The following is a 24483-nucleotide window of genomic DNA, read 5'->3' as shown; positions in this document are numbered from 1 at the left end:
TAGCGGGGCTGTCGTGAGGCCGTATGAGTTTTCTGTGGCTGCTATAACAAATTACCACAAGTTTAGTGGCTTCAAACAGCACAAATGGGGCACAGGGAGCCTGCTTCTCCCTCTGCCTGTGTCTCTGCCTCTCTCTCTGTGTGTCTCATGAATGAATAAATAAAATCTTAAACAAAACACAAACTTACAGTTCTGGAGGTCATAAGTCCTAAAATCCAGGTGTTGGCAGGGCTCTGCTCCTTCTGGAGGCTCCAGGAGAGAATCTGTTTTCTCGACACCTCAGCTTCTAGGGGCCCCCTGCCCCGCGTTCCTTGGTGTGGGGCCCGTCCTCCATCTGCAAAGCCAACGATGGGTGCCTTCGGCTCTCTCCCTGCTTCTGCTGTCTCATTGCTCACAGCTCCACCTATGTCCTTTTTTTTTTTTTTTTTTGATTTTTTTTTAATTTTTATTTATTTATGATAGTCACAGAGAGAGAGAGAGGCAGAGACACAGGCAGAGGGAGAAGCAGGCTCCATGCACCGGGAGCCCGACGTGGGATTCGATCCCGGGTCTCCAGGATCGCGCCCTGGGCCAAAGGCAGGTGCCAAACCGCTGCGCCACCCAGGGATCCCCCCTTTTTTTTTTTTAAAGATTTTATTTATTTATTTGAGAGGGAGGGAGGAGAGGGAGCATGAGCTGTGGAAGGGGCAGAAGGAGAGGGAGGAGCTGGGAGCCTGATGCGGGGCTCGATCCCAGGACCCCGGGATCACGACCTGAGCCAAAGGCAAACAGTTAACCGAGCCACCCAGCTGCCCTCATCTGTGTCCTTTTTATAAGGACCCTCACAACTTCTTTGGGCTCACCTGGCTAATTGGGATAACTCCTCATCTCAGGACCCTTAACTTAATCATATCTGCAAAGTCCCTTTTGCCTTGTAGAGTCACAGGGAGCAGAGTGGAGACATCTGTGGGGGAAGGGGGTGTTATTTAGCAGGGCACAGAGGCCCCAAAGGAAAATAGCTCCTGTGAGTTCCAAAGAGGAACAACGGAGGGGACAGTTAGGGTCCTGCAGCATTCACGTGTTCATTCGTCCACGAATCCACCATTTACTTGCCATGTGTCGCCGAGTGCCTCCTGTGGGCCGGGCCCCGTGCGGCTGCCCTTCCAGAGCACTGTGGACACGCATCCTCTGACAGGTGTATGCACCCGCCTCAAACGTGACCATGCTTGAAAGGAAAGCAATAGGACGCAGCCCCTTGGAACCATGTGGGGTGCCGGGGGCAGGGGAGCCTCGCTTTGGCTGGCAGGATGGGAATCTCCACTGGCTCCCAGCTGCCCCTTTGGGGCTTTCCCTCCAAAGGCTGGTCTCCGGGAACCCCGGTGGGTCCTGAAGGTCCCTCTCCTTTGTTGTCTGGACCGTTGGATCCATTCAGCAAGGGTGGAGCCGTGCTTGCCCAAGGGGGGGCCGCCCGAGAAGCCGCGTGGGCCCCTGGAGTATCTCCCGTGAGGACGCGGCCGCCAGCCCCCCGGGTGCCCATCCGCCCATCCGCCCAGACTCTCTGGGTGGCGTCTGTGCAGAGGGAGTCTGGTCTCGCATCGGCCGTGGAGATGGGCCACGAGAGGGCGCTGTCCCGCCGGCGGTGTCCTCCCCGAATTCTCTAATTCACCCCCCTCCCCCGAGGTCTCTGGTGGCAGGTGCACAGAGAATCTTTTTTTTTTTTTTTTTTTTAACGACTTAATGATTTAATCTTCTTATTTTCTCAGCAGAGCGCGCTTTGGACTTCCCTGAATACGATGGGACTTTACCGATCAGATTAATTAATACGAGTTTGCAGCGCAGGGACCAGCCGCACTTGCTTCACCAGGCTTACTTCTGCATTGCCGTTTCTCTTTTCTCTTTATTAAGCACATTTCTCTCCCGGTGCATTAAGCTCGTTGGGCTCACCCCGCTCCTGGAAATGATCAGAGGATTTCATAACCTCCTGCTTTGGTGGGGCACCCCGGCACTGCTGGGCTCCTGGGCGGGGCAGGGGGCCCCTGGCCGCGGCCGATAAGTACACAGGGGAGACATCCATGTGGCTTTTTGGATAATTCTGGGTCTCTTGAGGGGATGCTTTCAGCCCTCTGCCCCCACCTTCTGCATATTTTAGGCTCTTTCTCCCTTTTTTGTTAACTCATGACAGATTTTCATGACCAGTGATTGAAATTGCTTCCACGTACTCACCAAAACCCAGCACGATTGATTGGTGGAAATGTGATAAATGCACCATCCCCAAATCAAGGGAACAGAGCACATACATCACATCCAGATTAGCATGAACGCAGCCAGGATGCAGTGATTGCCAGGCGTTTGTGCTAAGCGGGGGACTGAGAACGCGGGAGGCGAACCTGGATGGCCCTTTTGGGGGCCGGGGGAGGCTGGCCTCGGGGCGTGGGTCCAGCTGTTCGTCAGATCACAGATACCAAAGAGCACCCGTTAAGTGACGGTGGCCCTCGAGGGCCCCGGGAAGCCGGGGCTCTTGCCCATCCCCAGGGAGGCACATTTGCCGGGGGAGCCCACTCCGCCATCCGTTGCTCCTGGCACGCGGCTGCATTTTGATTTCACTGTGAGTCACTTAAGCAGTGCTTCTGAGCCTTCCGCGGGCTCCGTGGCTTCCTTCTCCTGGTCGCCGGTCACCACCCACGGTGGCTGGCCTCAGCTCCCACCTGGTGCTTTGGGAGCCACTTCGGACTTCTTGGGGAGTTGATGTGGTGGGGGTGGCTGGGGGGTGGGGTGGGTCACACTGTTGCTGGCACTGTCCAGCTGCCATCCTGATGTTTTACGTAGAGTTGAGGCTCTGTTATAATTCAGCCCAATTAGTTTCTGTTCTAAATGCTCAGCCACCATATAAAGCATTTCGTGGTGATGCCCGAGCAGTAAGTGAAGGATCCTGGAGGTTGGATCACGCCTGCTTTGCTTTGTTTCAGTGTCTGGGTTTTTTGAGAATCCGTGACGTGGGGGTACATCCCACCCCCGTCCTCTGAACAGTTAGCTGATGAAGCCGTGACACCCCTCGATCCTTACACACACCTGAGGCTTTTGGAATTTGGTTTGACTTGGTTCTGTCAGGCGGGCGCGCTTTCGTGGGGTCCTCTCTGCGGGGCCCACTTCTGGGAGCATTAGGGTTGCTAGGGGTTGGCCTCTGCCTCTGGGAGCCTAAAATCTGGCAGGGAGACATCCACACACGCCTCCCTGGTCGCCACCCGGGAGCGCAGGGGTGGCTGTGAGTTCCCGCAGCTTGGCAGGCCGGGTGAACTTGCCAGGCAGGTGCCTCCGTGTGACACGAAGCCCTCCCTGTTCCCCAGTGCAGGTGCCGGTGGGGGCACGGGAGGGGGAGACCCGACGTTTACCGCCCGGCTGCTGCTTGTTTGATTAGTTGTCACGACAACCTCAGAGTCCTGTCTGGTTATCATCCCCCTGCAGTGGAAAGACAGTGAAAGACAGAAGGAGACGCGGCCCGTGCCCAAGGTCATTGTACGACGGACCTCCAGAGCCTCTGGGTTCTCTAGTCTGCCCGCACCAGTGCCCGCCCTGGGCTGGGGGTGGGGGGTGGGCTTCCGGTGGAAGAGCAGAGGTTCGCAGCGGACTATAAAGGTGCAGCGTGTTGGGCTGGCAGGTGCAGCTGCAGGATACGGTGCTCTTGGAGGGGTCACAGCCCGAGCAAAGGCCCGGGGGCCTGGCTGTGCCTGACCCTGTGCTCTTCCTCAGTGGAGTGTCGGGCTGGGATGCGAGGGGCAGGGATTTGGGCTTTGTGTGGGGAGGCATTAGAAGATGGGGACGGTCTGTGGGTAGAGGCATGGCCTGATGGGCTGTGTTGGGGGGACAAAGTCTTGAGACAGGGTGGGAGGTGGCCTGGAAGAGAGGGACTGGGAGCCGAGACCCGCAGATTGCGGAGCACGCCCCTGGCCTCGCGCTGGTCCAGCCGCTACATCCGGCCCCTGAGGATCCTGACTGCTGCATCCGGGAGGGGACTTGACTAAGCTGACCCACTTGCTGTCCTCCTGAGCAGCCGGCCACATCATCCCCCGTCCCTCCAGGATCAGTCATCCTTTCTGAGCCGGGAGCCCGGGCCCCTCCCGTGTCCTGGTTTCTGCTCGCCAGGTGGTTTATATGGTAAACCTGACATTTCACGTTCACCTAGAAGTCTTTCTTCCTGTTCTCCTTCCCACAGACAAGCCGTTTCTCTGTGATTCTCACATTTTTCTGATCCCCCAGGGCAAAGGGGAAGAAAAGGCCTGATCTGGGCCGGGGAAATTACCTGTTTGACATCAGCTTCTGAGCGCCAGCCTTTTTTATATTTGTACTTAAGCGACTCTCTGTATTCAGAGGACCTACTTTCCTGGACACGGGTGGGTCGCTTTGTTCTCGCTGGCCTCTCCTGCGGGTGCCTGCAGCAGGTGGCCGGTCTGGACGCGCACCCCAGCCGACGAGGTTTGGGGAATGTGGCTCCAGAGGCAGCTTTGTCCCAATAAGTCCCTAATTGCGGAGCAGCATCCCTCCCCTGAGTGCTCACCGTCCACACACCACATCGTGGTAATTGGGTCCTTGGCGACCCACGGCTGCCAGGCTAATGGAAGCCTTAATGGAAACTCTCCTTTTCCACCCAATTAAGTGGCTGGAGGTGGAATGTTTTGCAAGCACTGTGTGTTCCCCGTTTTCCCGGCTTTCCCCATTCTTCTGACTCCTTACCTAAATTCTCTGTTCAGCTCCATTTTGTTCATGTAAACACGTAGTCCCTTGTTCCTTCCACAAAGATCTGTTGCGTGGGGCACCTGGGTGGCTCAGTGGTTGGGCGTCTGCCTTTGCCGCAGGTCATGATCCCGGGGTCCTGGGATCGAGTCCTGCATAGGGTTCCCTGCTCAATGGGGAGCCTGCTTCTCCCTCTCCTCCTCCCCTCTCCTCATGCGCACCTGACTCTCTCTCTCTCTCAAATAAATAAAATCTTAAAAAAAAAATATCTTTTGCGCTTATGACATGTCAGGTTTTGTGCAGGATGTGAGGCCGTGGTTGTGAACAGTACCTGGCCCCTGCGCACTCTGGGGTACGGGGCAGAGAGGCAGGCCCACCCCGCAGCTACATGACAGGGGGTAAAAGATTATGGTTGTCACACGTGAGGGGAGCTGTAGGAAGCCAGAGGGGGAGCCCTCGCTCTGTCTGGGGTCATGAGTGCAAAGAGAATGCTGTCCTTGCCAAAGCTGGGGCATGGGGTGGAGTTAGCCAGATGGACCGTGAAGAGCATCTCTGGTGCTGGGGACAGTTGGGGCAACGATGTGATGGACACTAGTGGTTTTGGGGTGGTCTCCTTGGCGGGTGTGTGCAGAAGTCAGGAGCTGCAGCTGGTTTGATGAGGGGTGGCATGTGCTCATCAAGCATTTGGGTGCCTCTCCAGGGGGCTTGCCTTTTACCTTGGCGCCAGCGGGAGCCGCGCTGTGGATTACACCAGGGAGCGACTGGTTAGCTTTCTGTGTCAGAAGGACTGTCGCATCAGATAGGACTCTGTTTGCAAATGACAGGAAACTCAAAGTGGTTGAAGAACAAAGTGGAATTCGTGGGTCCTGCCTTGAAAAGAAAGGGCCATCTGTTGGCCGGCCTCGGGTTGGGCTTGATCCAGCACACAAACAGGGTTGCTAAACTAGTCTCTCCGTTTTGTCTTAATAGATTATAAGGCCTGAGAATGGGGTAGGGGTCCTTGCTGATTCTGTCCGAGGGAAAGCTGGGTTCTGTGTGGCCAGAAGAAAGGTGACAGGTGCTGGGGAGGAGAAACCGCTGAGTCTAGGATGGTCACCCGCCAAAGGGGAGAGGCCACGATAGGGCCTGTGGGAGGCCGGGTGGCCATCCTGGTGACGGGTGACAGGTTCCTCCCCTCTGCGCACCGGCTGCTCCAGGGACAGGACACAAGATGCTGACTCTCAGGTCGGTCCTGTCTTGCCCAGCACCCTGGTTCCTCCCTCTGTGTTCTTTGCGTGTGTCTGTATTTTGCGGCCTTTTGCCTCCAGCCGTGGCTCCAGAATCAGGGTATCATTTGCAGTAGCTTCACATGGTCAGGGCTGTGCCTTGAGGTCCCCTCACTCCATCTCTGCCTCCCTCCGGATTGCTTGCTGTGTCCACTGGGGCTGGCAATGCCTCCGGGAGAATCCCAAGGGTCCCCCTCCCCAAGGCCCATTTCTACCATTGAACCCATTTTCCTAGGGTGTGGGAACCAGCCCTTTGGAGAAGAGAGCCTTGGGAGGAGCCAGGGGTGGCAAGTGAACTCATCCATTATTGCTGCCGGGCCCAGCAGCTCCGCACTTGGCTCGAGATCGAGAACAGGGATTTGGAGGAGGGGTGAAGTTCTGGGTTCTCCCCACCGGTGGGAGGTGTTCCGTGCCTCCTGTCAGTCCCACCAGAATTGGGAAGATGATGTGGTTTGGGGCACGGCCAGCCGTGGGTGGGTGGGATCCATCCCTAACTGGCCGGGCCAGCTTGGATGTGGCTCAGTCTCTTAGAGACCTCGCCTGCGGTGGGGAGCTTCGTGTACTGGCACATGGGAGGCGTGCCCAGTAGACCTCCTTCCTTCCCGGGGAGGGAAGCACCTGTGGCAGGTGCGGGCCAAGTGGAAAGGTGTTGAACTGTGGCCCCCCGTCTTCATCTCTGAAAGGAACACCAAAAGCTGCAAGCCAGTTTGGGTTTCAGGAGCAGGGGTGGGGGGGTGATGCTGTCTCTAAGTTCTGGGCTCATGGACCACCGGGCATCAGTGACATCACCTTGGGGCCAGTTACTGGAGCCAAGCCTTGGACCCTGCCCAGGCCTGCTGGGTTGGAATCCGCCTCTAGTCCAGGGCATCCTGAGTGCAGTGAAGCTCGGGAGCCTGGCTGAGTGCTTGGGAGGGTGCACGGTTAGCAGAGGGCCCTGGGCAGGCTCTGGCGGCTGACGAGAAGGGACATGACTGGCGTCTGGGCGGTGACAGGTGTATCCACGGTGTTGTCTCCGGGCTGCTCCCGTCTCACCCGGCAGGGTTCCTGAGGATGCGGCCCCTTGGCCCCCCTCCTGCCCCTTTCCCAGCCTGATTCGGGCTGCACGCACGTCCCTGGTATGCCCTAAGACAGATGCCATGGGATGATCCGTTCCGTAGCACAGAGGAGCAGCTGAGGACAGGGCAATCCGAGGTTCTAGCCGGGTAGACGCCTCTTGCATCCAGAAGAAGGCATTTCCCGGAGCCTGGAGGTCTTGACAGAATTGCCTGGGGGAGATCCGATCCTTCACCCCCCAAGCCCACTGCTTCTCTCTTGCCCACACACGAAGCCGTGGGCGCGTGGCCCCCCGTGACTTGCTCAGGGCTGTGCCGCAGACACACAGCTCTCCCTGCAGGATGGAGCACCTACACCTGTCTGGATGCTCTGCGGCTGGGCTCTGGGTCCTGCTCCTCTGTCCTTCCTCGCCCCAGAGGTGAGTCCTCAGGACAGGCTCGGCTCTGGCGGGGCCTCCTTCCCCGGAGGATTGGCTGTCTCGGGCTTCAGGACCCACGGGGGCCACAGGCACCGACTCCTACCAGAATGTCTGGCGTGGCCCAGCCTTCCCGTCTCCCCGCCCTCGTCCCTTCCAGACCTAACACCGCTCCCGTCATTCTGGAGCAGAGCCTTTCCATCTTTTCTGTATGAATTTAGATGCGTACACCTAGAAATAGGTAGATCTGAGTCTCTGATTGTGTCATTTGCATAAACATCATGCTGTATCGTTTCGAAACCTGCTTTTGAAAATGCAACACGGTGACACGTGGTGCACTTAGAGCCTTCTCTACAGGTGCCAGGTGCTGGGTCAGGCTGTGGGGGCGGAGGGGCCACAGCACATCCTTCCCCTCTGCCTGCTGCCGGTGCCGGTGCCGGACTCTCGGCAGCATGAGGGCAGGCCCCGAGCGTCCGGCCGAGTGCCAGTACCTAGGTGGCCTTCGACCCATGCTCGTTAGGTCAGTAGGGCTGTAGAGCCCGGGGCTTGCCGCTGCCTGAACAGGACAGACCTTCAGCTGTGAGCTCTCAAGGGGTTCAGGAGCACCTGCTGACCTGCTTTGGATTTTGCTTTATTGAAATGCTCACACATTTATTTTAGCCTCTAAACTGATTTTGTCTCTAGAAATGGGATGGAACTCGTGCCCCGGCAGAGCTAACCCCATAAATCAGATGTCAGCCGGAGCCACCCTTACGGTTTGGGGTACTTTCTTATTCCCGTGGTGTTGTCAGCACAGTTCAGACACTCACTCCCCTGCTGAGAAATAACCGCGAGTTAAACATACATAAATATATGGAGCTCGAGCATCCTCGTGACAAGGCCAGATCCCATTCCTCGGTAAAAACAAACCGGATCTGCCACTTTAAAGGTCAAGAGGCTCTTTCTTGTACGTTTTCCTGCTTGGATTGCTGAAAGTAATTTCTCTCTTGTCCCACATCCGGGTCGGGAAGGGCAGTGGCTCTCCCCGGCGGCCGGCAGCTCCCACAGCCTTTGACCTTGGGCCGGACGCTGCCATCCATCCACTGTCCTGAGAATCATGGAGATTGAACCTGGGCATCGTAGCCTCCTGGGGAGGACCGGGCCTCACACTTCCGGGCCTTTGCAAGCATAGTGGTGCCAGAAAGAAACATCCCCCCTCCCCCCAAGTGTTGATCCTAGCTTGGTGTTGGAGCAATGTCTCTGCAGATGTCAGACAGGGTTGCCGTGTAGCCTCCTCTCCCCTAGTGGTCCAATCTGCTCTGCCTGAGATTTTACTGGGGCCTGCTTGCTTTTCATTCTTTCTTTCTTTCTTATTTCTAAGATTTTATCCATTTATTCATGAGACACACACACACACACACACAGAGGCAGAGACACAGGCAGAGGGAGCAGCAGGCTCTGTGGGAAGGCTGATGCAGGACTCGATCCCAGGACCCCGGGATCACGACCTGAGCCGGAAGCAGGCACTCAACCACTGAGCCACCCAGGTGTCCCTGGGGTCCTATTTCTAACTGAGCTGTGAGATCTTCACAGGAAGTACAATTTGACTCATTGCTAGCGGAACCACTGTGTTAAGATCTCTGTGGCTGGTGAATTTAATTATTCAGAGAAACTCTGAGTTCTACAGAGGAACGACCCCTCCAAGTGCACAGAACGACCCCTCACTATTTGCAGAGGCCTGGAGAGCCTCACTGTTGGGTCCTCCTAAGCACCGGGCAGCTTCGGTCCTCCCGCCCGCCCAGTCCCCTCAAGGACCGGCCCTAACTAGGAGCATGTGTGTCTCGACCAGCATGGGTCGAGGGTCCCGAATGAACCCAGGCCGCTCTCCTGCCATTTTCAGGTTCCTCCTGAAGATGTGGGTCAGGTGATGCGCTGTTTTGTTGGGATTTTCTCTTTGATCCTGTTCACATGGTGCGGCTGAAAATTCTCCTCCTGGTCTTTTGTTCTGCACGAAAACCAGGAAGCGTATGTATGGCGCAAAAAGCCTCCGCAGGTGGCAAAACATTGCTGCTGTGTTGAAATGTCAGAAAATGGAATTGTCACCGCCGCCGTAGCTTCCGAGGCCAGGGCCCCCCATCCCACCCTCGGGAGGCCTTTGTATGGTCCATGAAGCCCCACAGGTGAGTGCCCCGTGGGCTTCCTGCACCCCATCTCTGCAGGGGGTGTGTCGTGATTTCCCCCCCCCCCCAGTCCTGCCCCGGCAGGCCCTCATGGAGCGAAAGAGGCTGAGGAGCCTTTGTGTGCTCAGACTCACGCTTCCCTGTCGGTGACCTTGCTTTGTGAGCCGGGCACTTTCAGGCTCCTGCTTCCCCAGTAATGTCAAAGGGAAAAAAAAAAACAAACCCAAGTTGCCTAAAAGCTTGTTTTTTTGGAAAGAGCCTGGGTATAAGTAAATAAATGAAACCCATACAAAGGAAAAGATTTAAAAAAAAAAATCAAAGATGGAACCTTTGCATTTGGCCCGGGGTGTACATGGCAGGCTCTTTATGAGGTGCTTTCAAGTGTCGAGGTTATAGCTTCCAGTTCTTTCCTCTTTTTTATGTGCTTGTAATTCCAGGCCAGAGAGGTGTTTTTTTTTTTTTTTTTTTTCTTTTTTTTTCTTAAGCCTTGCCCAGTCCTTGGGTGGGGTGATGGAAAGCCAACAGGCTTTGGAAACACGCCTGTATACATCGATCCAGCAGATGCTGAAAGCTCGCATGTATCGAGCGCCTACTGCATGCCAGCGATCGTTCCGCGCCCCCGCTCACTGAGCCTTGTAATCCCTCTCTGACCGATGCCCCATTTCACAGATGGCAGCTGAGGCACGGAGCAAATAACGCAGCTTGCCCAGGATCAGCTCGTCAGGGGTCGAGCCGGGATCTGAAACCAGCAGACCAGTTCCAGGGTTCGAAGCCTCCCTTCCGTTGCGAGGCTCCTCAAATGTGAAGACCTACGGTGTGCGCAGGAGCTGACTTAGCGCGGGTGTGGGTGGGCAGACGGTCCGGGGAAGAGAAGGTCGTGGGGCTGCGCAATGTGAGCTAGGCACAGAGGAGCCCGGGGGTGGGAAGGGAGCACCCAGGACGGCTTCCTGGCAGAGGTTGCCAGGAAGCTGAAGCTTGAAGGTGCGTAGGACTTAGTTTGGCATAAGGAGGCGCCAGACCGTGTAGAACCAGGGTCAGTCCTGACTCTGGGGCTCCCTGGGCACTGGGGGGGGTGGCGCATGCGTCAGGTGCCTTCACATCTAACAGATGCCAGCCCAGCCAGGACCCAGCCACTCCTCACACACTTGTTAGGAGATGTAGTGAACAGGTGTCGCAGAAGGTGCCCGGCACATAGTAGGTATTCAGGATACATTAGCGGCGCTCCGTCCACTTCCACGGACGGGTGGGAACACGGATTGTGCGTGCACTGCGACCTGCGGTTGCAAACCCGTCGCCCCCGGTGGGCCCACAGAATTGGAATGATCTGCTCATGTTTGTACAGTGCACTAAACCCTAAATGTTCGCTTTTGTGAAAGCTCACAAGACTGGAGACTGCCGTTTGCATGTCCCGGTCTGCCCCCTGCCCCTGGCTGGGTGAGGGGGTGGCCGTCCCCGAAGGGGCACCTGTGCCATCCAGGGCTCCCCCTCGGCTCTGCCGTCCGACCTGGCCTCCATCGCCTCCCCCAATCTCCTGGCTTCCCCCCCACCCCAGGTCCCCTCTGCACCCGCCCCGGCCACACAGTGGCACCCCCGGAAGGTGAGCTTGGGTGCGGCAGGAACCTTTGCCACCGACTTCCTCGCGGTTGGCTGTCAGGTTTTGTGGGGACGAGGGCGTGCATCTCACAACCGCAGTGCACCCTCAGGACGTCACTGAGTCCTCAGCCTCGTGACGCGGAGCCCCCCACTCCCCCCACCCCGAATGTCCACACCCGGCGTGCGCACCAGGCGCCAGCTCTCCCGGGCCAGCGGATCTTTCTCTGTGACTCAAGGGGGCCGGCGTTTCGCATCTTTGAAGTGTTCGGGTTTCTGGCAAATGGGCCGGTACTTTAAAAACAAGAACGTTCCAGGATTAATGGAAAGCCGCAAAACTGGCAGAGTGGGGTCCTTGGGGGAAAAGCCGTGGTTCGAGAGGAGCCCCTCCCTCCCAAACGTCAGACTGACCCTTGGAAGGACGGTAATCAGATTCAGACGGAAAGATCCTTGGCGACGGGGCTGTGTCTCTCGGGGAACCCAGGCTGGGAGAAACAGAGTCCTGAAGAGGCATCTGCCGTGGTTCAGCATCGATGTGGGTGCCACGGGGGGGCTTCCGGGGTCCAGGCTCTCATCTGTCACCCGTATGCTTTGCAGAGTCCCAAAGCCCCGCCTCCAGATTCTTGCCGTCTTTCAAGGCTGCGCTCCATTGCTGCCTCCTCCAGGAAGCCTTCCCTGGTCCTTCCTGGGGTGCGGGAGAGCCACGCCTCCCCTTCTTCACTCTTTCCTCGCTTTGTCCTTCTGTTGGAGTCTGTTTTCCCACCTCCTTCCTGTGCCCCCCCTTCCCAGAGCCTGTGCCCCCGAACCAGGAGCCGAGCATTCATGATCTCACTTATTCCTCACTGCTCCCTGGCAGTCAGACACTGCTGTCACCCCCGCATTACAGGTGAGGAAACTGAGGCCTGGCAAGGTGAAGGGACCCCTCCAGGCCACATGCCCACGTGTGGTAAGGTGGGATTCGAACCCCGGGCCCTGTGGTCACAGACCTGGGCCCGTGTCTGCTGGCCCGGTCCTTGTTTCCTTCAGAGCTTTGCACATGGCGAGCTCCTTGGAATGTGCCATGGAGCCAGAGCCCGGGCGGGTCTGTGGGAGCGTCTCTCGTTTAGGGAGGTCGAGAAATCTCGGGTCCTGTTTAGTGTTATCTTTGGTGTCCAGGGCGGCGTGGAAACTTCTCTGTTTCCATGTGACCCAATTTCTATGCTTTGAAAATGCTGTTTCCTCTCTGTTCCCCTGCTCTTGTCTCTGAGGTCAGGTAGCGGGGCCGTGTGCCCGGAAGCCTTTGAGTGTCCATCCCGCTGCCCTCCCGCCGTCACTCTGGCACGCGGCCTGTGTCCTGGGGAGCGCGGGACCCTGTGGCGTCTTTCCTGAGCCGAGTGACAGGCTCGTTGTCACGACTCAGCTGCGTGGCTCACCTGTGCCCGGAGGCCCCCACCTGCGCCACCCTCTGCGTGGGTGAAGCCCTTGTCGGGCTGTGAGCATAAGCGCATCTCCGACCGCCTGGACCCGAAGGGACCTCCCTGGCCTCTCTGTCCTTCTGTGACTTAGGATTTAGGAGTTCAGGGTCTCTGTGCACACCCAGCTCTCCCTCAGTATCCCCCCTCCTGCTTTCCTTTTTCTGCCTCTGAGAGCGGTTTGCTGGCTGGGATGCTCTTTGCAGTCATTACGTAGCACAAGCAATTGCTGAAATGTGGTGACTGTCCCCTGAGCTGGCCGGGGTGGCCCATGGGCATCCGTGGACTATCGCTGGGCGAGCGGGGCCCAGCACCTCAGATCCCATGGGTGCCTCATCGCACTTGTGTGCGTCTTGCACAAAGTTAAGCCAAGGGTTTGGGGAGAAAACGATGGCTGTGCATGGGGTGGGGAGGACGGGGATGGGGTGTGCGTGTGCGGGGCCGACCGCGGGGCTGACTTCCAGCTCCAGACCGGGATGTTGTTGGCAGAGGGTCCACTTTTTTTCTTCCCTTTCTTTTTTTATTGTGGTAACACATACATAACATAAAATGTATCATTTTAACCCTTTGTGAGCGCGCTTCCGTGGCATTAGGTCCGCTCACCGTGTGGTGAGGCCACCGCCACCCTTGTCCTGAAGCTCTTCATCGGCCCGCACTGAAACCCCGTCCACGTTAAACACGAGCCCCCTCCTCCCACGGACTTTGTGTCAGTGGATCTGGTGACTCTGGGTCCCTCACCGCGTGACTGCAGTCGTGCAGTGTTTGTTCTGTGGCTGTGTCACGCGGCGTGCTGCCCTCGAGGTTCATCGCGTGGCAGCAGGTGTCAGGAGGTCCTTCCTTTCCACGGGCGGTTAGCGTGGCGTCGCGCAGGTAGATATAGATCATGTCTCGCTCCTTTTGTGAATTGTGCTGCTGTGGGACACGTGGATGCGAGAGTCTCCTTTGTAAAAAGCCTGGTCTCAGCACCTTCCCTGACGTGAGACGCGGCAGCCTAGGGGCCACTGCTGTTGTCCTCATGCCAGGTGGAGGGGCTGGTCCACAGAGCCCAGCGTGTGCCTGGCTCGGGGCTGGAGACCTACGTTCATCGTCATTCATCCTCCCAGGGGGTCCTGAGGGGTTACTGGGACTTGCCTGGGGTTGCACCGCCAGCAAAGTTGCCGGGGAGGGAGGACCACCCCAGCCTGCCCGCTCCCAAGCCTTAGGCCCTGTCCTCTTGGTTACTCTTAAGATGCCCGGATAGGCAGTGTGAACGGTTTGAGGCAACCACGGCTTTGGACTCCCTTCCAAGTACTAACCAGGCCTGACCCTGCTTAGCTTCCGAGATCAGACGAGATCGGGCGCGTTAACCACGGCATTGGAAACGGAAACAGGTTTTCATGTGGGAGAGAAGGCCCTGGCACACTGGTGATGGGGGGAGTCACCCAGAAGAGGCCGGTGCATGGCGTGTGGTTGGTCGGGGACGGCGATGGTTGCCCGAGAACGGGGCTCTCGACCAGGGCCGCCAAAGGCAGCAGGTGCCTGGGCCCCACCTGTTGAATCAGATCTTGGGGCTGGAAGCTTGAGTCCCAGGGGTACCTGGACGCACATACGCACTCATGTGTGCACACCCACACACACCCATGCACACACACACGGCAGATGCCCATGTCCACACTGCAGGTCACAGCCCCGCCAGCTTGAAGCCTCGGGTCTGGTTTGTTATATTCTGTTCTGTGCTCTGGTGCCCCTAGCGCTGGCCACCCCTGCCGTCCAGTTTCCATCCCCTTGAACCTGACCATCGACAACAGCATTGCCTTCAATTCTGGACTTGCCTGCGTGTGGGCTGGGAGTGGCCTCTGCCTCCAGATCCCACCGCTGAGGACACGGCTCTCCAGGGAGCGGGGGGGGGGGGGGGGGGGGGGGGGGGGGGGGGAGGGGGTGCGGGGCGGAGCAGGGGGTCCCTCCTTTCTCCTTTGCAGGCCCTGTCGCTGCAAATCCAGCTTGGTCCATCTCTGGGGTGTTGGGCGGATCTGGAAGCGTCCAGAAGCTTCCGTGTCTGAGTCATGTATTCCAGAGAGCAGTGGAAACAGACTGGCAGGGCTTGGCGGGCATCAGGAAATACTTGGCGCAGGAGGGAAGAGCTGCAGGATGTATTCTTGGTTCAGAGCATTTTTGCTCGGACTCTTTCTGGGCGACAGGCCATTGAGGAATGTTTGTTAAATGCTTCCAAAGCGGGCGTTGATGCCTGTGTTTCCGCGGCCGGCACGCGAAGCCGTGGCACCGTATTTACACTGACCCGTGCTCTCCTTTCTCGACAGTGAGTGACCTGCAGGAAGAAGGCAGACATGCCATCAACTCACCGATGTCCCCCGCCTCGGCGGATGTTCACCCCGAAGACACCCTGCTAGGTACCGTGGGTCCCGCCAGCCCCCTGGTTGCAATGTCGCTGAGCCCCCGCGGCTGGCAAGGCTGGGGTGGGGGAGCCCCAGAGCCGTGGCCTGGTGATCAGATGCCAAGCGGGGGCGGCGAGTGGGCGGGGGGGTCATCCGAGAGAGCATCTGGGGCTCCTAGCTCAAGGTCACGTTTAGAAACGTCTTCAGGGGAAAAAAATAATCCGGCCTTCCTCTGTAAGCTTCTGCCTCTGTGATTTCAAACGCCCGTCCGCACGACGACAAGGCCAACGGGTCGAGGGTTGGCTGCCGTTGAGGACACAGCCCGTCACAGGCGCAGTTCCCGAGGTCGGGGAAGATGTGGCCTCTCTTTTCTCATGGGAAAGGCTGGGTGGGGGTAGGGCGGGCAGGTGCCGACTAGAGAGTAGGATACTCTTGGTGGGCTCCGGGGGCTTTCCGAGCCGTCTGTACCGGGCCCCGGGGGGTTTGGGCAGGGGCTGGTGGGCTGGGAGCATGAGAGCCCAGGAGAATAGGCGGCAGCTGGGGAGTGGGCTCTGAGGGGGGGTGTGTGCATCAAAGGCAGTCACAGGGGACTTGTTTGCTGTCTTGGGGACTGGCCAGTCCTAGGAGGAGCGGTGTTTCTAGGTCCCCAGGCTCCGAGACATCAACATAATTAATAGGCCCTAAGCTCTGCCCAAGCCAGAGCTGTCCCACCCGGGCCCCGGGCGTGCTGGGTGGGACCCACCACGTGGGTCTCCTTCCCGGGGGCCGCTGCTCCCCTTTGTTCTGGATGGCGCCTGGCCTCCAGGGTCGTTCCCGCTGGCGCCCCTCCTCCTCGCTGTCCCTCTGGAGCAGCTCGCTGGGCCCCACTGTCTGTGGATCAAGGCCTGGTTGTGGGTAACAAATAAACAGGACAGGGATGAACACATTTTATTGGGAAATGTCACCTCCTTCCTTTTTCTTTTTTGCAATTAAAAAAATTTTTTGCCCTAATATTTTACAGAATGGTGAGCTTTGTCAGTGCACGTATTTATTAACGGTGGCTGTGCGGCGCTTTTCCCGCAGATTCAGGCCGTGTGCATGCCTCCCTTGCCCTTCTTCCCCGGCTGGGGGTGGTGGTGGTAGAGGATGGCTGCCTCCCTTTCGGGAGAAGGGATGTGTGGCTGCGCAGGGCTGGTGGGGTGACCCCCCCGGGACGATGACTGGGGTCTCTGCTCTCAATCCCTGTCCCCCACTTTGGGCAGGGGCAGCCAGCTGTCCCTGCACCCCTGCCACTCCCACTAGTGCTTGACCGCAACTCCCCCCCCCCGCAGAGGAGAACGAGGAGCGCACGATGATCGACCCCACCTCCAAGGACGACCCCAAATTCAAGGAGCTTGTCAAGGTAAGGGGCACCCCGGTCAGTACATTCCTTCTGGGCTGTGGCGGGTGATGGCTGGGCAGGGTGGGGGTGGAGGGCAAGGGGCCGAGCCCCAGAGCTGGTCCTGGGGGTCAGGGAAGCGGTGACAGGAGGGCTGGGGGCCCCATGGCCGCCTCGGGGCGTCAGTGGTGGCTTCTGTCTCCTTAGCCTGGTTTCTGAGCTCCGGCTCAGTAGTGAGGCCGTATTTTTGGCGTCTTGGCGTGTCTGAGTGCCGATTGCAGTTTTGAGTGTTCTGATCTGAGCCACAATAGGGCTTCAGAAGTTAATCCCCCTGATGGATGAGCAAAGGCTTGGGTGCTGACAGCATCCTCACCCCGAGAGGCCCTGCTCTGCACTAGAGCAGCTGGCCGTGGGAAAGCTCTCACTTCTGCAGCCTGAGGCCGACGCGGGTGACCCCCGGGCTCTGCGGACACCACGTAGGACAGTCCATGCCGCCGACGGAGGCTGTTAGAAGTGCTTTTCTTTTTCTTTCTTTCTTTCTTTTTTTAATCTCATTTATTTATTCATGAGAGACACAGAGAGAGGCAGAGACCCAGGCAGAGGGAGAGGCAGGCTCCCTGGGAGGAGCCGGATGCGGGACTCGATTCCAGGACCCCGGGATCACGGCCTGAGCCAAAGGCAGACGCTCAACTGCTGAGCCACCCAGCTGCTCCCTAGAAGCACTTTTCAAAAAGCTTCTCCACCTTAGTCAGCGCTGTCGGACCCGGGGTGGTGCAGACCGCGTACTCACAGCCGCTGATGCAGGATAAGGAAAATCTTTGCAAGCCGCGTCCTGTAAAAAACTGGCATCCTGAAAAAAATGACCAGGAAACGGTCCATGTTAGGGCCCGCCCCCAAAAACGTTGATTCTTAGCAACTTAGGTTACCTGGTTTGCTTTATGAAGAATGTTTTTTCTCCCCTGAATACCCGCTCTGTTCCTCTGAACACAAGAACGTTGGTGAGGAAAGGGACCCTGTCTTTCAGCCGCCAAAATGTCACTACGGGGGATGCCTCAGTAGCACAAAGGGTCTGTGCTGCCTCAGTGAGGCTTCTCCAGAGAAACAGAACCAACAGAATGGATCCATCCGTCCATCCATCCATCCATCTCCATGTAGGAGATTTATTATGACAAACTGGCTCACGGGATTGGAGTCACACGATCTGCCTCCTGCAGTGGAGACGCCGGAGAGCAGGTGGTGTAGGTCCAAGGCCGTCAGGTGGGGGACGGTGAATCCCGCCTTACTCATTTTAGCCTCATTTTTGTAATTCGGGCCCCCAGTGGGTTGCATGAGGCCTGTCCGTGTCCACGGCCATCCACGTTGTCGGGGGAGGCTCCACTTTGCTCAGTCCACCAGTTCTAACGCTAATCTGGAAGCATCCTCACCGACGCAGCCAGAAGGAAGGTTGGAACCGCCTTCTGGGCCTTCGGTGGCCCCGTCCGGCTGACACGTTGTGTTAACCGCCACAAACAGCTTTCTGCTTTCTGCTTCTTCCAGCGCTTGAGCAAAGCTGGAGAGCTGGCAAGCATTGCCTCCCTGGGAACCCCCAGGGGACCTGGTGCCATCCTCACGTTCCCGTGGGGACCGAGGGGAGAGGCACCGCCAGGTTATACCACGTGTTAGTGACGTGCACGGGCCTGAATGGGTCTAGCCATCTGGCACCGTGTTCACGGAGCCCGGGTTGAATGTCGGGTGCCACGTCGGGCCCTGGGAGTGGCGAGATGGTCATCAGATCACCTTCCTCCTGTGTGGGGTCTGCTTCAGCTCCTCTGGGATTCACCGGGCCCTGTGGGCTTCTCTGGTGCTGCTGCCTCTCCTAAGACCACAGGCTGTTTTGGCCCCTCCAGGGTGAGGGCTGGCCAGTTGCACGCCCTTCCTCAGGCCACATGGAGGGGACCAGAGCGTCTCTGCATCCAGGGCGGCCGGCACAGCGGGACCTGAGTGTGGGCTCTGGGTACTCCACCTCTTCTGGATCCCGGATGTGGCTGACGGGCCACGTGGCAGGGTATGGGGTGTGCTGGTGAGAGCGGCTGGCGGCACGGGCAGGTCCGTGCCCCATCAGACAAAGTAGGATGAAGGCCCAGAAGGCACCGGAGAGTGAGCGCCTCTGCCTTAGTTCCCCACTGGGTGGTTGGGAGGGCCATGCTCCAGTTTTCTTACAAAGCTGTGGTCAGCTCAGTGGTACCCCTGCCTCCCCTCCTTCCTGCTCCCTCTTGCTAGTCTAGGGATGCCCCCCCCGGGCACCCCAGCAAGAGAGCAGCAGTGAACTTGGCCCTGGGCTTGCTTTCTGGGGAACCCCGGGGTGGTGGGCTGAGTCCTGGCCGCTGAAGATGTCGATGTGAATACTGTTACCTCCTTACGTGGCAAGAGGACGACCCTGGAGATGTAACGCAGGGGTCTTGGTTTGGGAGATGATGCTGGGTCTCCCGGGTGGGCCCGGTCCCTGCACGAGGGTCCTTAGAAGAGGGCGGGGCAGGGGAGATTTGCCCGTGGATGGAGGTGCAGCATCGCAGGCTTGGAAGGTGCAGAAAGGGGCCGTGCGCCAAGGACGCGGGCATCGCCTAGAAGCTGCAGGAGGGGAGGAAACATTCTCCCTGAGAACCTCCAGAAGGAGCCAGGCCTCCCAACACCCAGTGGCCGGAGCCCTGTGTGGCTGACTTTGGATTTCTGACCTCCAGGGCTGTAAGACAGTACCCTGCGGCTGTGGCGGCCACCAGATTTGTGGTCCTTTGTTAGAGTGGCCATAGGAAACTGGGACACCAGGCTAAGTCACCTGCCTTCCCCAAACTGCTGCCCCCAGCGGCTGGGTCTGCTGGCCACCCGGTTCCTGGAAGGACCAGCTGCGAGACTCTGAGGTCTGCTCCTGCGGCCCTCCCGCCAGCCTGGAGTGCATGTGCCAGGAGACGGGCAATTTCTGGAAGGTTCTGACTGCTTTCAGACTGCAGGCAGCAGCATCTCGAGGCAGGCTCGCGGCATATTTTTCACTTCATCAAGCATTTTCCAAAGTGAGCGTTAACGCAGCAAGCAGGACGGGTGCGCTGGGTTGGCTGGCTGCGCCTTGCTGGTAGCTGTAGTGGCGGCGTGCGGGAACGTGCGGGAAATATTAGTTCTCACCAGCGAGAGCCTTTTTCAACAGAGACACATGCAGGCGGTGGCATGGGGGATGCTGGAGCTGAGCTTTGGCTGCCTTGGGTTCACGCATGTTCACCGGGCGTGTGGGCTGCAGGCTGTGCGGCCTGGGGGTGTCCGAGTCGGGGTCTGCTCCCCTCAGCATCCCCTCGCTGGGTGGGGAGGTGGGGGCAGCCCGCCATCCTCTCCTGGGACAGGCGGCTGGCACCACGGCCTGTCCCGGGGCGGGGGGTGATGTGGGTGGGGGGCAGCCCAGCCCGCATCACTTCCAACACCTTCCCTTTTTGTTTGCTGTGCTGGCGCCACCGGCCTCCTTGCCGCTGAGCATGTGCTCACCCAGGTGTGAGGTCAGGCAGGCAGGTCTCCCAAGCCCACCCTCACTTCTGACACTGATTACACGTTTGGGGTCCTCAGGACGACTTGTAGGTTTGACACTAGAAAGACTCCCGGAACTCACCATGTGCTGCCACACGCCCGGTCATGGGTCATCATGGTGCAAGGATGCGGGTAAAAACCCGCCAAGGGAGGACGCAGATAGGGCAGGCCCAGGGGGGCACCGAACGTGGCACTTCCAGGTGTCTTCTCCTGGTGGCCTCATGCACAGTGTCACTTAGTGGCACTGATACGATGGTATCGTTGAGCGTTGCTAGCCAGGGAAGCTCCCTGAGCCTCGTGGTCCGGCGTGGTTATGGGGGTGCCGTCCCGCAGTTTGCCTGACTGCCCTCCAGGGCCAACCTGTCTCCAGCCCTCACGCGTGGCCAGTAGAGTGTGGCCCAAAGCCCGCGCCCTAAGCCACATTGGTCCTTTGTGGCCAGCCCGAAGCCCCCGTGTAAACCACCCGGCAGGATGCTCCAGGGGCCCCGGAGACCACCCCCCAGAGGCTGAGGCCCAGGCCGGCCTGCACCTGGCCTGTGCATTTGCAGCCCCAGGCCCGAGACCTCTTCTCCACGTGTCTGTGTTCTTGTGATGCTCCCTCCGCAGACACGTTCTCCAGCCCTCTCGCCCCGGCCCTGCGCTCCATCCACACCCCACCTCCTTGTCCCGGCTGGCTCCCTCCCTCCCCGCCCCTGCCAACACCCCGTGTGGCCTGGAACCATGCATTTACTCATCTCCTCCCTCTGGAAGGGGGTCCCGTGCAGTGAGCCTCATCATTCCGCTCCCAGCTGCGTCCCCAGTGCCGGGGGGGACGTGCCCGCACGTGGTGGCACGGGTTCCCACTTGCAGGGTGAGCAGTGAATGAGTGAGGGGGCTGGACGGGCAGCAGCAGCGTGAGGTTGTGTGTCAGAACCACCTGCAAGGGCGTGCGGCTGAGGGACAAGGCAGGTCTTTTCTCCCCACCCCAGACCTACAGAGTTGGGGAGCCTGGGGTAGGGGTTGGGGGGCACCTGTGAATCGGATGCTGACTCAGGTGGTCCCAAAAGTTCCCTCTGTTGGGAACCGGGGGTGTGGGTGGCCAATCTTGGGGTTCCATGCACTTGACCTGCATGATTCTTACTGCTTCTCTGACCCCCTTTCTGCACCGTGGTCTCTCCTTGTCCACACCGCTGGCTGATCACGTCTGAGGAAGAGGCCTCAGCAAAGGGCACCTGCTGGTGGTTCTTTGCAGAGGTTCTCTGCTCAGAAACGGGGTTTTCAGTGGGAAGTGTGGACCACACGCGAGCCCAAGCAGGTCAGGGGTGAGGTTGGCTGGCACCCCGACCCGCTGGCCACGTCCCAGCCTGGGCACCGAGGGACGATTCTGTGGAAGCACCGTCAGCCCCCTTGTTTTCATGCTCTGCTCTTTATCATCTGCTCCTTTGTTACCTCTTATCTTGGCCCCTGTCCTGTCTCCCTCCCTGTCCTAGACTTAGCCCCCCTGCCCCCCCACCCCAGGACTGTCACCGTTTAAAATACCATGAGCTGCCCTCTGCTTCCTAGAAAAAAAGAACCCTGGCTCCACCTAAGCCAGGCAGGAAGAATGAGGCCGCTCATCCAAAAATTGTCTTTGAGCATCTGTTGTGCGTAGCATGACGTTAAGGGCTGAAGGGGCGAGGCGTGCTTGGGGTCTGGCTGCCTTGACTCCAGTCCCGGCCCAGATGACGGGGGAGCGCAGCGGCGTTGCGAGGGTGCAGCAGATCACCTGCACGAGTTCCCGTTATCACCGTCTGGCAGGCGCTGCGGCAGGTGTGGCCTGGGGAGGGCAGGGGGGCCGGGGGTGCAGGGCCAGGCCTGCGACTGGGCTTGGGAGTTGGGCACGCGCGTCCTGAGCGACTTCCCGCGCCATCCTCTCCCTCTGTGCTGGGGTCCCCAGCATCCTCCAGAAGCTCCCTGGACTCCTTATGGGGGAACTGTCTGCGCGGCCCGGGCAGGCGGCAGCCTCCAGAGGAGATGCTTTATATTTTTAATGATCCTCGAAAGACAGCGCGGCAGTTGTCATGCCTTCCAGAAGGAAGAGCCAGAGAAAGGCTTGCATGCTTGCAGGCACGCTGGCTGGTCCAAGGCGGGCTGCCCATGTCGTTAACTGGGGTACACATTTCTCCCCGCGAGCGGATTTCACATCTCATTTCCCAGTTTATTGGACAAGACTCTTCCTGGTTGTTAAGCTCGGTTTGCTTCCTCTCCGTGTCCCCGTGAAGAAAACCGGCTGCAGGAAAATGATCCTCTGGGCGGAAGACGGTGCTGCAGGAGCCCGGGGTGCGTGGCAATGCCCCTGCGATGCGTCTCAGCCCGGCACCCAGCTCTGGCCCCCAGCTCCGGCCGGCATCCCCCCCTCCCCGGCCTGCAGCCCAGCCCGACTCAGCGGATTAAGCGGCAAGGAGCCTGTTTGGAAGTGATTAAAACATAACTGTCATAGCTTTGGGGGAGACAGGCCGCAGACCCTGATTATCGTTCACAAGGAACCAGAGGGAAAGTGATTTTTTTTTTTTTTATTCTGCTGAAGGCCAGCCTGTGAAACAACACACGCCAAGGGCATCATTAATGTATGTCCCAGACATTTGCCTGCAGGATTTGGGGTTTGCAAATGAGCACGTCCGGGAAACAGCGATGGGGTGCTATGTTTAAGAAGTCTCGTGTGGAAACAGGATTAAGACGGACGGGCAGGGACGTAGGATGGTGGTTGCTTTGTGGTGTCCCAGGGGAGGTCACGTCTCCACGGGGGGACGGCGGCGAAATTGGAGGCCGGATTGCTTTGGCTCCCTGGAGCCAACCCCTGCAACCTGCTGTGGGGACTGTGATTTTCATCCCTTTTCTGTCCTGTTTTATAATGGATCAGATCAGCGATCGGATGGGATTTTTATTTATTTTATTTTTATTTATTTATTATTTATTTATTTTTAAGTTTTCATTTCTTTGTAGTAGAAACAATGTCGGTTGTATTTTCTGGCAGGACTGAGCTCCAGGCCAGGCAGCCTCTGGGACCAGATGTCTGTGTGCCCAAGAGACCGGCCAGGCCTATAGGCAGCGCTGCTGCAGGTTGCAGGGGCACCTTCCGTGGGTCTGATCCAAATGTAGGCGCTGGGGAAGGTGTCATTGAGCGAGACAAAGGTCCAGCCCTTGTGGAACAGACAGGCCAGCTGGGGAGATAGGTTTGGTGAACGAACGTATGGTCAGATGGCCACGAGTGCTTCGATGGAAGCTAAAACAAGAAGCGGGTAGCCACTTCTCCTCTCCCTCTGTTCTAGGTATGGTGGTCAGGGAGGTGGCGTTTGAATGGAGAGCTGTAAGCAAGAATGTTACCATAGAGGCGAGAGCAGGTGCAAAGGTCCTGTGGTATGCACGTGATTGGCATGTGCGAGGACGGCAGTGTGGCAGGAGCCTCGTGGACAAGGGGCATGGTGGTTAGAGATAAGATCAGAGAGGTGGCAGGGTCTGAGACTCCCTAGCAGGGTGGGGACCAGCTCTTTCTAGTAGCTGAGGGAGGACCACATGGGCCTGGCTCCTGTGTCTTCTTGTGTGGACCCTTCCTGCACATGCCCTTCTCAGTAAGCTGCCTTGACACCTTAACTGCCTCACGTGGGGCAGAGATTAGGTCATGTTCATTATCTCCCGTGTCCGGGATTGGGACGGGGCAGGAGGGCTGCCTGGCATATACTAGGTGCCGCTGGTCATGCTGAGTAAATCAGGAAGGAGCCTTTGACACGAGAGTGCTCCAGGGATGGCCACGCAAACATCTGCGCAGATCACCGTGGGTGCCTGGAACTGCCAGCCACACCACCTGACGAGCCTCACAACAGCCCCGCAGAAGTCGGCGTCCCCCCCATAGCTGCATCCCAGAGATTAACCGAACGGCCGCCTCATTGAGACAGAATTCGCACCCTGAGCAGTTCAGTGGTCATGAGTCTCCTCCCAGAGTCGTGCGACCGTCGCCTCAGTAGATTTTGTTTTTTAAGATTTATTTATTTATTCCTAAGAGACCCAGAGAGAGGCAGAGACACAGGGAAAGGGAGAAGCAGGCTCCCTGCGGGGAGCCCAATGTGGAACTCGATCCCAGGACCCCGGGGTCGTGCCCTGGGCCGAAGGCAGACGCTCCACCGCTGAGCCATCCAGGTGTCCCAGTCGGTGGCCTTTTGTGGCCTTTTCCTATCCCTTGGCATGATGGAAAGGTTTGTCCATAACAGGTGTCAGTACTTGGTTCCTTTTTATGGCCAAATACTATTTACTGTATGGAGGGACCTTCATCTGTTGGCGGGTGGACCTCGGCCTTTTCACGGTCTTGAATAGTGAATATTTAGAACATCTGTGTACGAGATTTTTGCGCAGACATGTGTTTTTAGTTCTCCAGTGCGAACTTGGGCGTGAGATTGTGGGGTCGGATGATAATTCTGTGTCTCACCTTTTGGGAAACTGCCAGGCTGTTCTGCGGAGCAACTGCACTGGTTTTTTTGTTTGTTTGTTTGTTTGTTTAAGATTTTATTTATTTATTCCTGAGAGACACACAGAGAGAGGCAGAGACACAGGCAGAGGGA

At 58.1% G+C, this 24483-nt stretch overlaps 1 protein-coding gene across 4 annotated transcripts in view; it reads left to right on the top strand.

The window, feature by feature from the left end:
- Nucleotides 1-24483, top strand: part of PARVB (parvin beta) — a 97538-nt gene that overhangs the window by 33072 nt on the left and 39983 nt on the right. For all 4 annotated transcript variants that reach the window (XM_038550264.1, XM_038550267.1, XM_038550265.1 and 1 more), the window contains exons 2-3: nt 14938-15027; nt 16323-16393. In XM_038550264.1, coding sequence (XP_038406192.1) covers nt 14938-15027; nt 16323-16393 — 161 coding nt within the window. The remainder of the gene's footprint in view (nt 1-14937; nt 15028-16322; nt 16394-24483) is intronic.

This window comes from Canis lupus, chromosome 10 (assembly GCF_011100685.1).
Source record: "Canis lupus familiaris isolate Mischka breed German Shepherd chromosome 10, alternate assembly UU_Cfam_GSD_1.0, whole genome shotgun sequence".
Classification (NCBI taxonomy): domain Eukaryota; kingdom Metazoa; phylum Chordata; class Mammalia; order Carnivora; family Canidae; genus Canis; species Canis lupus.
Note: the sequence above shows the minus strand (reverse complement) of the source record. Positions and strands in the feature narration are given on the sequence as shown.